Source organism: Danio aesculapii, chromosome 19 (assembly GCF_903798145.1).
Source record: "Danio aesculapii chromosome 19, fDanAes4.1, whole genome shotgun sequence".
Lineage (NCBI taxonomy): Eukaryota > Metazoa > Chordata > Actinopteri > Cypriniformes > Danionidae > Danio > Danio aesculapii.
The window spans coordinates 25,910,601-25,926,384 of record NC_079453.1 but is presented as its reverse complement, the minus strand read 5'-3'; the positions used below and the strand labels follow the sequence as shown (position 1 = coordinate 25,926,384).

The 15,784-nt window shown below is 34.7% G+C and overlaps 1 protein-coding gene across 1 annotated transcript; it reads right to left on the bottom strand.

The window, feature by feature from the left end:
- Positions 1-278: 278 nt before the first annotated feature.
- Positions 279-6,236, bottom strand: LOC130246305 (uncharacterized). Its single transcript, XM_056479189.1, has 8 exons — positions 6,198-6,236; positions 5,771-5,806; positions 5,551-5,683; positions 4,759-4,919; positions 4,419-4,674; positions 2,110-2,313; positions 1,894-1,977; positions 279-1,063 (listed from the first exon to the last, which is right to left on the bottom strand). Exons 1-8 carry the CDS (start codon positions 6,234-6,236, stop codon positions 279-281), a joined length of 1,698 nt encoding a protein of 565 aa, XP_056335164.1.
- Between the last annotated feature and the right edge of the window lie 9,548 nt (positions 6,237-15,784).

The window sequence follows — 15,784 nt, the reverse complement described above, 5'->3', positions numbered from 1 at the left end:
GCAAGATTTAATTTACCTGTTCATTAAAAAAACTTTACTTAAATGGGAGTGAATAATAATCATACCGCAAACAACGATGCAAGGTGTACTGGGCAGTTGATCAACTTCAGATGGCAGACTTGTCTCATCAACCATCATGAACATCTTGGACTCTTCTTCGTTGAAATATTTCAGAAGCAGCATCACACATCCAGGAAGATCAGAATCTACTTGCTTTGCTTTGGCAATTTCCATGCCTGCTAAGATGTCCTCGATTTTGCTCTTCTTCTCATTGGACGTTAGGTATGAAATGACTCTCCTACATTACTTGAAACAGCTTCTCTATCAACATCCAGTCCTGTTAGCTCTTTGAAGTGAATAATTAATCCACACATCTCGAACAGATATGGCCACTCTTCTACCAGAAGAGGTGTATCCATTCCACTTATTATGTTCCTTCTCTGATTGTAGAAAGTATCCATCATTTTTTTTTCAATATCTTTGGTGTTATTGCATTTGTTTTTGTGCATTGTCTTTAATTCTTCTTGTATGCATTTTTGAGATTCCTCAGTTTCACCTTCTGGCAGCTGCTTTGGCTGCCAATTTATACAGCCGTAGGTGTCTACTCTCTTAATCTTGAAAGGTGTGTCATCTCCCTCACTTGCACTGGATGTCTGTCTTTTCAGGTAAAGTGAGATTTTGCCCCTTTTCATGTTATCAACTCTACTCTGCAGCTGTTTGGTAAGGGAGTCATAACCGCTACCTACAACTTGATCTTCAATAACATCTTTGAACGATTGAGGATACATTGCAACAATCTTCCTGGCTATTTCACTGAGATGTTTCTTTCCTGGTGTAGGGCAGATGGTCAGGATCTCACTTACCATCAGCCGAATTAGTTCCCGTCTTTCACGTCCAGTTGGCCTCTCTTTGTTTTCCAGCTTTCTAGTAATTTCTGATGGAATTTTACTCCAGGGTATTTCAAAACTGAAGTGCCAGTTGTTGTCCACTGGAGTATGTCTGTAAGAAGCTGAGGCTTCACTTGATGATGTGGATGGAGGAGAGTTGGAAATATCCACACAGTCTGGAGTGAGCACAAAAAGTATTTGAACACAGCTCATTACATTTCAAAATTAACTAAAACAAACAAAATTGAACTTAATTTAAGCTTATTTACCTCTAATGCCCATAAATCACTATTGTTTAGTTCACAATTAAAGTATTATTTCTCCTCCCGAACAAAAAATTATAATTTACACCCCTCATTATCCAAGTTGTTCATTTCGGTTCATTATTTTTTGTTGGTTTCTTTTGAAAAACATTTAAAGATTGTTCTCCATATAGTTGATTCAATTGTGTCCACAAGTTTGTAATTTTACATTCCAAAATGCAGCTTTAAGAGCTCTAAATGATCTCAGCCAAAGAAAATCTATCTAATTAACAAAAAACAAAACTTAAATTTGGACTATACATTTTTTGTGCAATCCATTTCAATACAGCTAAAGTATGTCAAAAAAACTTCCTTCTCGTTTTCTACTCCAACTTCAAAATCATCCTACATCAGAGGTGCAGACCAAGTGTTTACAAAGTGAATGTGTAAAGAAAGTCAAAAGTCTTGTACTGTTGGACAATCTTAAAGTTAGAGAAGAAAATGAGATGGGAGTTCTGAAAGTGCACAGTGTATTTTAGGTCAATGCAGACCTAGACAACTTTTAAAAACTATATAAACAATTACAACAATTAAAAACTATATAAATTACCTCTTGTTTTGCTCAATTAAACATTTAAACTCCTTTTTGAAAGTTCAAACTATCTGGCACGAGTTAACTATAAGGAGAAAAAATCTGAAGTAGTTTCCTCAAAACAACTGAACAAAACAAAAACGCATAAACATTTTAGATTTAAATTACTCACATGTAGATGTATGCCCTTGGCATGGCGTTGCATTTAGCTGAGCTCTGGCAGGCAGATCAGGAACCTCACTGGCATCTTTTTCAGCTGAATAGAAGAGATGTAATAGGAATTAGGTTTGCTATGAATTTAATAGCTAAACCAATAGAATTGATACGTTATGCTATAAGGATATAATGTATTTTTTACTTAGATTTAATTACAATTAACTATACTTACACAAAGCTTTAATCCGCGCAAGGAATTTTCTAACTTCAATTGGCCTCAGGACATTAACAAGATCAGGCTCCTGGACATATTTTAGGTCTTCTAGGGTTCCCACTCCTAAGTTCTGAAGAGCCTCCAACACCAGGTCTTTTGAACTTGAATTTTGCAGTGCAAAGCCAACGAAATTGGCAAGATCATCATCTACATAATCCATTACTAAGGAAAAAGGGGTCAGATGTCAGTGTTAGAAGTCAGTGTTGGCTGAAATATTTCCCAAAGGCCTATTCCGTACGTCTTTGCATCTCTAAGAGCATATATATATATATATATATATATATATATATATATATATATATATATATATATATATATATATATATATATATATATATATATAAATAATCGCATGTAATTAATCGCATTTAAAATGAAAATTTGTATTTACATAATGTATGATTGTGTATTGTGTATATTTATGTTTATATAAACACAAACATACATAAACTGCACAAATACACAAAACATTTTTTTTTCATAAAATTGTATTCAAATATATAGTGCAAACATATATTCATAACACATAACACAATGCGTGTAACGTTTCGAGCACACCGGCTCTTCATCAGAAGCCTGAAATGTTACACGTTTTGTGTTAGCATTTTTAATGTAATAAATTGGTATTTTTGGAGCTCTGGTGTTGCCACTGAACTTCTTGCTGCTTGGCTGAGCACCCATTTAGAGTGACGTGCGTGCTTTTGAGCATTTTTTCATTCAAATATATAGTTAAATATATACATGCATGTGTGTATTTATACATAAACTTTATAAATATGCACAGTACATGCACATACAGTATATTATATAAATACAAACTTTTATTTTGGATGTGATTATACCAATAAAAAGGTAACACTTTACTTGAAGGGGTGTTCATAAGACATTCATGACACCTTTATATTCATGACATGAATGAAAAATGTATGAATGCTTAAGACAACTGTCATTAAGTAAATGAGTAAATCAAAACCTTTCCTAAAAGCTGGCGTACAACTAATTAACACCCATTCTTGTCTTAGGACAATTTTGGTAAACTTTTTGATCGACCTCAAATGTTGACTACTGTTTATCATGACCTGTCTTTGTCGTGGTAACTTGACATTATCAAGACAACATAACTTGTCATAAAACATGACTGTCATGAGGCCATTATAATGTCATAAATATATTTCTGATCACTGTTTTGACAATTATAAGACAATTATAATGACCTCATGACAATCATGTTGTTTTGATAATGTCAAGACAAGTAATGATGTATTTATTTTAAAGTGACATAACTGAGCAAATGACACTTAAAGACAGCTGTCATAAGAATACATACATTCTTCATATTCATGTATCACATTGATTATAAAGGATTCATAAAAGCCTTATATATACCCCCTTCAAGTAATGTTTTGCCAAAAAGAATAAAAAAATAACAAAAAAAAAATGCCATGCCAAGTGCCATGTCATTTTCCCCTACTCAGTATCTACAATGCTATGTTTGAGAGAAATGACTTTTGTTCCACAAAGCGAATAAGCAGGCAATGGATAGTAATCCAACAACAAGTCTCCATTAAGGCACTCCATGTTTCCACATGCTGTGTGAATTTCATAAAGTCCCAACTCTTGCAAATATGATGCACCATGAAGAGTTACAAGAAAGTACACATTTTTGTCCTTTATTAGCATTAGTTCGATTTGTGCAAACTCTGTTGGCATGCAAGGACTTGTGCAAAGAAAAAAGCTCTTTCTGTAAAGAGTGCCTTTCCACAGTATCTCAGTGGATGCTACAAGACCACTCTGATCATGCAAGCTTGCCTCTACTGCACCACGTACTGCATCACTGTACAAGACTGCATGGAAGGGAGTGGACTGCTTCACTTGCAAAGAAGGAGCAAAGACAGAACTGGAGGACAGATGTGCTTGCAAAAGTTGGTGGTTATGTGCAAGTGTCTGACAGACATTTTTGAAGTTCTGGGTTCGTCTCACACATCTTTTAAAGTAAGAATGTTTGCTCTCAAATCTCATTGTCCACAGTCTTATTAGAGGTCCAAACCTGAGGATTAAAGCTGGATAGTGGACCATGTAATGGTGCTTCGGCTTGAGTTTTCGGTCAGGAAACATCTCCTTTCTTGTCTCCAAATACTCCACAATGAAAACATTGAGCAAAGCAACTTGAGAGTGAGATATTTTAGGGGCACATATCAATTCTACAAGCTGTTTCAGCTGTACCATTAGCTGCCATATTGGATCATCAGTGTCTGTAATTTTTTCACCTATTAGAATAGGAAGAAGCCTCAGGAGACACCAGTTTTCTGCGGCCTTGCCACCTAATTTATCTCCTTTTTCTGCAACCACTGAAGGAGTGGACGTGGCATCTGATCCATGATAGCTAAACTGTTTGATTCTTCGGTTTAGCTGACTATAGGTGAAAAATTTCTTCACCTTCACAAAGTACTTGATGTAAATGGCCAGGTCATATGCCACAACTCCTTCAAATACATCATGAGCAATACAAGGTGGGAGGCCAGGCTGACATACATGAAAGTAAGCAAGGGAGTTGAAAACGGAATCACGTTTTACACCTCTGCTTTCTGTCAGGGAACCACTGCGTACCTCTTGTACTGCCTCATTGTAGTTTTGCACTGTTCTGGGTGGGGCACATTTTTGCAAATCATGGAGCTCATTTCTAGTTGCCAAACAATATCTACAGAAGTAAGTGGACACACTGAAATTCTCTGTGAAACCTCCAATTTGGTGGGACCCTAAATTATCTCCTGCAATGCAAAAAATAGTTGCCTTAACAACATGTCCAGAAATGACAAGCCCAGTTGTCTCCAGTTCCTTTATATCTGACAACATTGTGGAGAACACTTTGTCATGGCCAAAATATTTAAAGTGTTCCTCTCTACACAAGAGCACAAGTTGCAAGTTTTCAGTGCTGGAACGATAAAATGGGTCAAGGTTGGCCAGTGTAAAGTAAACTCCAAGAATCTTGTATTTTTTTTTTCGCTGACCCAAGTGGGTTCACAATCTCAAAAGCATCTTGATATAGTATGAGCTTTATGCTTATACCTGACTCCCCAAACAGAGCATTACTCTTGTATACAGAACCATCATTCACATCATTCAAAATGTGTGGATTGTCATGGACTGACTTTGTACATTCTTGCCACACAGTTGAGTCTTTCAACAAAGTCTGCAAAGTCTCTTTTATTGGGATATACTGAGCAAATTGTTCCTTTCGGTTTTCATCGGTACCTAAACTAATAGTTTGTGGATGCACATAGGAGAAGTTTTTCTTAAAATACTGCATCCTTGAATACTCAGTAGAAAGTGCAGAGCTACAGGATGCATGCAAGTTATTGTCACTTAAACTTGACACAACATCTTTAATTTCCGACTCACTCAACTGAGTATTTGCTTGCAGAGCACCTTGAAGTAGATCAACTACATACTGGTGGCACACAGAGTTAAGGCTGTCTATTTGTTCCACAATCATTTGAATAGTGGAGGAAGGTATAAGGTATTTGGCTTGTAACTGCATATAAAACAGAGATAAAGTCCTCATATATAGCCCTTTCATATCAGGTGGGCACAGGATATCCTCTGGCTCATCAATTCTTACCTCTGGTGCATTTTGAGCAACATCAAGTGACTCACTCTGCACAGAAGAAACAAAATGCACATCTGATACCTGTACAGATGTAGCATTTTTATGATATCTAGAGAGGTGAGCAGTAAAGGAGGACCTCAGTGAAAAGGTTTTGCCACACATTTTAAATGGGCACTTAACCTCTTCTTTCTTTGAAACATGTGATTTTAAATGATCTAAGAGATCTTTAAGATCATTGCACTGTTTCTGACAAAGTGGTTTTTGACATATCAGTGGACCCTGTACTGTTTCCCACTGCAATATGGATGACTGTCTATGGTGGCGCAAAATATGACTTTTAAAGGAATTGTACTTTGTGAATCTTGATTTGCAACCAGCTACACAACAGGCATATTCACTATGAGCTTCATTTTTGTGTAACTGTTGGTGATTAACATACCCTTTCAGTGTTTTTGAAGCAATGCCACATATAGGACATGTGAAAGTTTTTGAAACACTTGCCATGTTGCATACTCACTTCAGTGTAATAGAGATGTATTTGAGCTTGAAAATGCCTTCTTGCTTCAGGTAGTTTCACGTTTAAATTCTTGAATCAAACAACTGAGGATGAAAAAAAGAGACAGAAGTTTGCAAATGCTTGCTATGTAAAAATTATCCAAGTATAACTAAACACAAATCACTGAAAAAAAAATCACAAACTCCCGTTTTATACAGAAAAGTCAAATGCCTGTAATCTTTATGAAAAATTCTGTGAAATTTGTAGTATAGTTAAGCTTTTCTAAAATGAAATGCAGCTTGTAACGTTAATGTTTTCCCCTTACAATGCGACTATAATAGCACAGTATGAGTGACTATTTCCCCCGTTGCATTTCAGCTTTATATCAACTAATTTACGTTCAATTTATGCCAGACTCAACGCTGACTTGTTTTAAACCAAACCATTATCTTTTATAACACTTTAGACGGTATCTTGGTCGTTAAATAGCTCAACGAAGTAACGTATGGTTAATGTGGCATATTTCATTGCTGTTATTTTAAGCAAATCTTTAAAGTTAGCTTAGTTAACCAGCTAACTTGTGTGTCAAAAACACGGCCACAGAAAACAACAGAAGCATAAGTTTGTAATTAGGCAATTAGGATTTATTTTATTCGGCAACGTTGAATTTGAAGCAAAAACTCAGCTGCAACCTTAACGTTACTTATCAAACATAACGTATGTCCTACATTACTCGCCTTGTCTATCAAAACGTACACTTTGAGAGTTTTATATTTGAATACGTCGATAGGTACTTTATTCAAGTACTTTATATATCTATACTTTATTATATACTTTATGAGTCAAGCTTTTGGCGTTACCTCACAGATGTGGAGTTTCCTCTTCACAGCAGAAAAGTGAATTTGCGCGGCCGCGTCTCCGTTCAGATGGCGCGCTTTCTTCCCGTGTTCAGCACTGCCACCTTTCAGTCGTGTTTTGATGTCGTAAAATTATTGCTATGCTAATCGTGTTATGAACACAGAAGTAGGCCATGTAATGTTTAGTTAACTTTTTGTTGACTTCACATTGCAACTGTAAAGATTGATTAGAAAAAATGTTTACAGGTCATAACATGCATACACAAGTAATATGTGTGATTAGTCACTACGAGAAAAATAATATAATAGCATACATCATAAATATTATAGAAAATGAATATAATAATTAAAATGAGCATTTTTTGTATTTTACAGTGCATGTACTGTACAGTATGTGGCCTAAAATACTAGGCTATTATTTGACATTTGAAACTTCAATTTAATCTTCACTTTAACAGGCTACAGAAAAGTCACGTTTATCCACATAATATCCTGTGAACAGCTGGCAGTTGAAGTTGGACAAATAGTCTAACCCATGTTATAACATGTGGAGCACATGAAACCTATTCCAACATGCTCACCATATTGCATTTTAGCAGCTTTGCTATAATTTATTCAGCAACTGCAGTAATGTCAACCTTGTTTACAAATATTTATTTGAATGAGCTATTGTATAAAAATTGCATGTTCACATTTTGCAAGATTCAACATTCACATTAAAAAAGACATTCATGTGTATTTTCAGCCCACTATGCTACAAGTTTTTTACTTATTTATTTATTGTAAACCTCAACATCTTGGTGCTATTGGTGTTACTTTTACGTTTCATACTTTACAAAACAATACAACAAACCCTTACAAAAAAATAACTGCAGTAAACTGAAGTAAAACTGCAGTACAACTGTGGAACAATAGCAGTTTAAAGAATAACTGCAGTAAAAATATTTGCTACTGCTAAATTGCAATATAATGAAGTATAAACACAGTTCAACTACATTACTACATATTGAATTGAAAGTTCAACGCCAGTTTAATTTTCAGTACATTAAAGTACAACTATAGTAAAAGGTAAACTGCAACTTTACTCCACTTGTGCATTGTAGTGCTGTACAGTCTAATTTGCCAATGGTGTGATAATTGGACTACTATAGGCTACTGTACTTGTTTTTGTACTTATTTTTAGGTATTTTCTTATTGTAAACTAGTCATCTTCTAAATAAAATTTGAAAAGTTTATTTGCAAAAACAGATATGTGCAAGGCGCAGTGGGTAGCACTGTCGCCTCACAGCAAGAAGGTCACTTGTTCGAGCCTCGGCTGGGTCAGTGGTAATTTCTGTGTGGAGTTTGCATGTCCCCGTGTTGGCGTGGGTTTCCTCCAGGTGCTCCGGTTCCCACACAGTCCAAAGACATGCGCTATAGGTGAATTGGGTAGGCTAAATTGTCCATAGTGTATGTGTGTGAATGAGTGTGTATGGGTGTTCCCAGTCATGGGTTGCAGCTGGAAGGGCATCTGCTGCGTAAAACATATGCTGGATAAGTTGATGGTTTATTCCGCTGTGGCGACCCCTGATGAATAAAGGGACTGAGCCGAAAAGAAAATGAATGAATGATATGTGCAATTTCACATGCACATGTAGTCAAGTGAAACTCCACATGCAAAATCATGTGACATTTCTCTAAGGGATGATTATATCTTCAATGGTACTAAAATCGCTTTAAATGTGGTTCAATTTTTTTAACCTATTTTTACAGGAATAATCAGTAAATATTAATGTCAAATTACACATTACTCTCTGAAAATACAGAAAATTTAATTCATTAATTCATTTTCTCTTCGGCTTAGTCCCTTTAATAATCAGGGGTCGCCACAGCGGAATGAACTGTCAACTTATCCAGCATATGTTTTACACAGCGAATGCCCGTTCAGCTGCAACCCATCACTGGGAAACATCCATACAGACTCATTCACACACACTCATACACTACGGACAATTTAGCCTACCCAATTCACCTGTACTGCATGTCTTTGTACTGTGGAGGAAACCGGAGCACCCAGAGGAAACCCACGCCAACATGGGAAGAACATGCAAATGCCAACTGACCCAGCCGAGGTTCGAACCAGCGACCTTCTTGTGAGACGATCGTGCTACCCACTGCGCCACCTGAAAAAACATGTAATACCAAAATACTAACAATTATCTGTAAATTAAATGTTGGATTTTTTAAATACAGAAAATATCTGTAAAAAGTATATTTCACCGTATAATAAAAAAACAGGAAAATTCTGTAAAAAAAATACAGACAATTATCTGTAAAATAACATTTATTTTTACAGTTTATTTTTACAGGAATAATCTGTAAATATTAACGTAAAATTATGTGTTACTCTTTTAAAATACAGAACATTTCCTTTAAAAAACAGAAAAAGAATGTAATACCAAAATACAAGCAATAACTGTAAATTTAATGTAAGATTTTTTTATTACAGAACATATCTGTAAAACAACTGGTATTTACTGTATAATGAAAAAACAGAAAAATTCTGTAAAAAATTACAGACAATTACCTGTAAAATAACGTTTATTTTTTACAGTGCAGATTATAACATCAGCATACAATGTTTCACATAATTCAGGCACAAAAAAAAAAAAAAAAACTTTACTTTTTACCATTATTGTTTCGTCCTAAACTGATGGGATCCACAGGGTAAAACTAGGGGGAAATAGTAAATAATGATAAAAACATAATGTAACTAATAATACAACACATAATATGTATATACTGTAAATATACTGTATGTATTAGACTATGCAATGCTTACCATAACAGATGAAAAATCTTCGGTCACTGTACACTCTTTACCTATTAATAATTACTGTAATTTAATAAAACGTCACATTCAGTAAAATTGTGAAATATGTGTATATGAGTATACAGGTAGATGTAAACTAGCAGTGTAAAATCTAACCAATCTATTGCTGTTTAGTTGACTTAATCTAATGCAGGTTGCTCAGCTAATCTTAAATGTGTAGTTTGGCAAACAAAATAAATTTAACACAATTGATTACTTATTGATTTTTTCAATTATTATTATTCGAAGTAATTGGTATACATATTTTTTATATTGGCTAATTTGATTATACAGCATACATGCAACATACACAGGCTACATAATCTCATACAGCAATAATCCAGTTTACAGAAGAATAATCTATTACCATAATTTAGAAATACTTTCCCTTCATGTTTTTTTTTAATTGAATCTTATTTGAACTGTTAATTATGATGTCTATGCTAATATATGTTCAGCGTGTATGTTTATGAAAATTAGAATACAGCATGAATAGTATTTAGACAGTTATCCTGTCCTTTTACTAATTTTAGGAACATCTTTTCACATTTTAGTATTTTAGAACTATTTTCTGAGATTTATACATTTTTCAGTAGCCTGTGTTAAATTCTGTGGAGTAGTTAAACCAGACTCTTATCAGATATAGAGTGTTTCAAGTGTGCAGTATATGCATATATTTATGCATCATTTGCTTGTATAAATATTCATGTATCAGGTTTCCAGATTGATTTAAATCTTTACCTTGGCACAAACAAACACAGAAGGCTACAGCCATCCACATGAATACTGATCCACAACCCCAGTAGAGAAGCCAGGAAGTTCTTGGATTTAATCCTGAAATATGACCTACGATCAGAGCAAAATTAATAATGACAATTTAGTGAGTGGAGTTGGTATTTTTTTCATAGACCTACAGCAGGGGTCACCAATCTCGGTCCTGGAGGGCCGGTGTCCCTCCAGGATCTAGCTCCAACTTGCCTCAACACACCTGCCTGGGTGTTTCAAGTATACCTAGTAAGACCTTGATTAGCTTGTTCAGGTGTGTTTGATTAGAGTTGGAGCTAAAATCTGCAGGACACCGGCCCTCCAGGAACAAGTTTGGTGACCCCTGACCTACAGTATTGTGTATCTTGTTTAAATGAAGTCCAGTGTGGAAATATATTTGTATTGTTTATCTATCTGTATACCTGTTTATGTTTCATTCAAATATTTAGAAAAACTGAACCCAATCATGCGCTTTCCTTTGGCCTAGTCCCTGATCCCTCATCAGATAAGGGGTCGCAGAATGAATTAGCCAATTACTCTGGCATATCTTTAATGTAGCCGATGCTCTAGCCACAACCCAGCACTAAGAGTACACTAAAGCTCCAACTTTCCCAGTGCTGGGAAGCACGCATACATTCTTTAATATGTTGGAGTTTCTGTTCCTTTCAGAATCAGAATCAGAATCAGTTTTATTGCCAAGTGTGCTTCACACACACAAGGAATTTGTTTTGGCTACAGAAGCTTCCAGTGTACATAAAGTGACAAGTGACAACACAAAATAAATCTGAAAAAATAAAATAATAATAATAAAAAATGATGAACATTAAACAGATGCGGTTAGTGAGATGTGTGCCAATGTGTGCCAATGATTTTTTGTGTATGCCAATGATTTTTTGTTAAATGATTGCCCTACCCTGACAAAAATGACACTTTGAACGAACTTAAAAAACCTGACTGTAATTTGTTGCAGCTATTTTTGTTTGTTTGTTTGTTTTCCTCAAATATATAATTTAACTGTAGTTCAAACTTTGACATTTAATTTAATCTAAATCAAAAATATTTGTTGTGGTCAAGAAATAAATTACATTCACACAAAGTAACAATATTGTTTAATATAGTGTATAATAAACACACTAAATATATTTTTTGATTTTAGTACAAAGTATAAAGTTATCAGGTTTTATACACGATGAAATAATTGAATTACTTTGGTTCGACTTAAAATCCGAGTAAAGTTGTACATTGGACTAAATTATAATAAATACATATAATGTTAGGTTATTCTATTGCTATAGTTGTTTTATTTTCAGTGATGAGGAAAAAATGCATCTTCTGGTGTTTTTAGTATGGCTATAAAAATGGCACGCAAGACAGTAATCAAACTCACATTGTAAATACATTCAAAATTATTATAGTGTATGAGCAATATCTTTTTTCAAGTGGTCACATGACATGAAAACTGCTGGTGTAAAGTAAAAATATTACTTTGATAAAAACTAATGTTTTATGTTTATCTATAGGGGGTCATTTTTACCTTCAAGGCAAACTGAATAAAACTTTGAATGCGAGACACATTAGTTTCAACTCTTCAGTGTAAGGTGCTTGCTTGCTTTTATTTAGTTAGTCAGTCAGTCAGTCAGTCAATTAATTAGTTAGTTAGTTAAATTTATGACCCCATGACAACCAATTTTTGTAGTTCCATAGCTGTAATCCTTGGAGAGTGTTTTGTCTCTAAAACGATCCTCCTCACAGTACATCAAGATGATACAGACACAAGTGCTCTTTACAGTTAGACGTATACTTCAAATTTATTTCACTCATAAGAATTTTTTATTGGAGAAAAACTTTTATTTCATAACTCTCTGCCAACATTTTCCAATGAAAGATTAGATAAAAGAGATTTATTTTCACAACATGACAACATTCTTTGTCATATTCAACAAGGGTATCAATAATTTTGACTCTGGCTGTATTCATGAATTTAGACTGAATTTATTTCCCAACAGAGATTTAATCTAATCTATAAATTCTGAAATAGAGTAAAAAGGCATTTTTGTCCTGATGTTTCTCTAAGACCCTTATAATTCAGCTTACTCACCATATCGCTTCAGAGACTTTGAAAAGTTTTGTCCTTCATATTCAACACAGCACTGAATTTCCCCAGCTTCAGTCCACTCGTCTGCAGGAACCGAGAGATGAGCTCTGGTGCATTCTGTGGCTGAATCAGTGTCATTTGTCCAGGCTGACTCAGTCCATCCAGAGTGCATTTTCTTTCCAATCATCCAGAAAACCCGCACCTGAGACGGGACAACTCCTAAAACAAGACACTGGAGCTGGACTGATAGTGAATCAGCTTTTGGATGCGAGTATAATATGGACAGTTTTGGCACAGAGTCATCTGCAGCACAGAACATCAAGACAAAATAATTTCCTGTTAGTAGACTTTTGTGATGGTACAGTATACGTGTCAACAAGATTTCATTTCAGATTTACCTGTTACAATCACTCTGGATCCATTTCCGAATACAGCCATTGAGTAAAAAAAGCTAAAGCAATAAAACAAGCCAGAACCATAAGGAGTTAAGTTATTTAGAGTCAAAAGGCAAGTTTTACCATCAAATTGAGGGTCATTGTTCTCAGGTATATTCAGTACTCTCGTAAGTTCACCAGTACGTAGATTCATCTTTTGCCATGTAACAATGTTAAGGCAGTTCTGAACTTTCTGCTTCAATGTACATTTTAATTCTACACTGCCACCAACTTTGATGAGTTTGAGTCCCGGAGACTGAAACTGAATAACCGAATTAGCATCTGCAAATGAGAGAATATAACACAGTTACAAAGAATAGGCCTACTACATTAAATATTATTTATTAGAATAAAACATTAACCATTTACTGATGAGTTTAGACGAATGTGAGGAGATTCTACTTACTTTGAAAAAATGAAAAGCAAAAACAAAATCCAGCTGCACATCCTGGTAGCCATGATAACAATTTCAACCTGATGGACTTTCACTTGTCACAGTATGAAGTGAAGTCGATGCAACACAAGAAGCTGATTTTCAGAATACCCAAAGTGCAAAAAGTTTTTCAAAACTCTCTTTAGTGGGTGGACCCTCCCCGACTTAGTGTTATGAAGCATACACTAAAAAAGTGGAGCAAAGGTCTTTGTCATGCATTTACCATGCATGGTTCTTCACCTAATGAAGGGCTAAGCTATTAATAATGACTTCGGCAAACAAGTTGCATAGGCTGCTTCAGTTTCTATGCACAAGCAGTATTTCAATGTATCATCTACAATTCTTATTTTATTTCTTCATGTAGCAATAAATTAATGCAAATAAAGAAATCTCATTACATCACTAATGTGGCCTTTAGGCTAGATGACAAAATAAAAATATATATTTTTACACCAAAGCATAAGATCCACTATAACCAGTTTGATAAGGTTTAAGTATAAACGGATTCACTGCTAATGGGCTCCAAAATGGGCAGTGAAAGCAGGTGATCCTAGAGTTTCATGAAACCCTTGTCTCATTTAACATCCTGTTATGTAGCTTCTATTTAACCACACAAGCTCAAATGAGAAGGTGATTGTCTTGTTTCTGACATTGTGGTTTTCCAACCTATCACAAATATATGCACACAATATGATCACAGTCTCAAAGCTTATGTTGCCTGCATTATTATTTAATGAATTAAAATATGAAGTATGGACTCTTTTTGGTGGTCCTATACAAATATACTTGCTACATTACTCATCCGCACTAATCTTAAGTCTGATTCTTAACCCTTGTGAACTGGGTTGTCTACCCTTTTGCTATGTTCATGGTTGTTTTTGTCTAATTGACAATTATAACACATTTTTTGATTGCAAAGACATGACATTAAATAATCTTGCATTCTTGATTGTTGGTGTTTTTCCCTGTTGGGAAGAGGAACAACTTTTGTTTTCATCAGTTGGCACATTTAACCCTTTAGATAGGCCCGTGCAAAAATGTTTTCAATTTTTTAATGGAGTTCCATGAAGTAAAACAAATAGTGTGCGTGCAGAAATACACTTACTGTGTTTACTATGTTGAGTGAGAGCTGAGCGGCTTATTTTTTATTTTCTCAAACATATCAAGCTAAGTGTGAAAAGCTTCTCACACTCTCACACATACCCATGCACGCACACGGGGTTGGGCAAATACCTTTAAATGTATTTTAAAATAAAATACCAAATACCTCAATTTTCAGTGTATCAAAATAAACTACAAAATACAGCAGCCAAAACAAGTATCAGAATAAAATACTGTACTTTTGTATTTCGAAAATACTACAAAATATTTTTACAAGGAGCATGAAATTTCTTCGCAAACCTTCTTTCAACAGGCATATTCGATCAATCCCTTCCCCATTAAACTGATTTTCAATGTTTGATAGCTTCTCTCTGAGCAAGTTTAAATCTGCTTCTCTGCCACCTCATTCACCTCTACTGGTCATGAGGAGGTATTCATAACAATGTAACTTGTGTTTCTCTTTGATTTTAGTATAAATGTTGTACAAATTTCATACAGAAAGTCTTGAAGTTGATCTCTTTAATCACTGTAAAAACCTTAATGCAGATAATGAGTTGGAATTAAGCACTAAATCTCTTGGTTGTAAAAAAAAATTACGATTTCTGAAAACTATTAAAATCTCCAGTTTTAGTCATTTCCATAAATAATTTTTCAATTGCAATTGTACTCTTCAATACACAACATAAAACACGATATGTCAAAAAAAATAGCTCTTTGTTTTTGCTACCATAAAACCTGATTTGGAAGTTTTTGATCAGTCTGTAGATTGGAGTATCATTAAATATTTTTGTCTCATACTGATTAACTATGTCAAAGTTTGTAATTAATTATAAAGAGCACCTGCAGATCAGGCATTTGAAACAGCCAATTAATTTCTGTTGGTATCGCCACTGTAGGACTTTATGTTGTTTGTCTTATTTACCTGTTTTATTTTGACCATGCTCTCAAATCTACCCCTGCTAATTGTCAGTTACTTTCTTTATATGTGATGCAT

Excerpts from the sequence above, each read along its gene's own strand:
- LOC130246305 (XM_056479189.1), bottom strand. The coding sequence starts at position 6,236 with ATGTCCTATATGTGGCATTGCTTCAAAAACACTGAAAGG. Across the intron at positions 4,920-5,550 it reads GCAAGCAAATACTCAGTTGA|GAGATAATTTAGGGTCCCAC; the intron begins GTGAGTCGGAAA and ends TTTGCATTGCAG. Across the intron at positions 2,314-4,418 it reads GCTTCTTCCTATTCTAATAG|TAATGGATTATGTAGATGAT; the intron begins GTGAAAAAATTA and ends CTTTTTCCTTAG.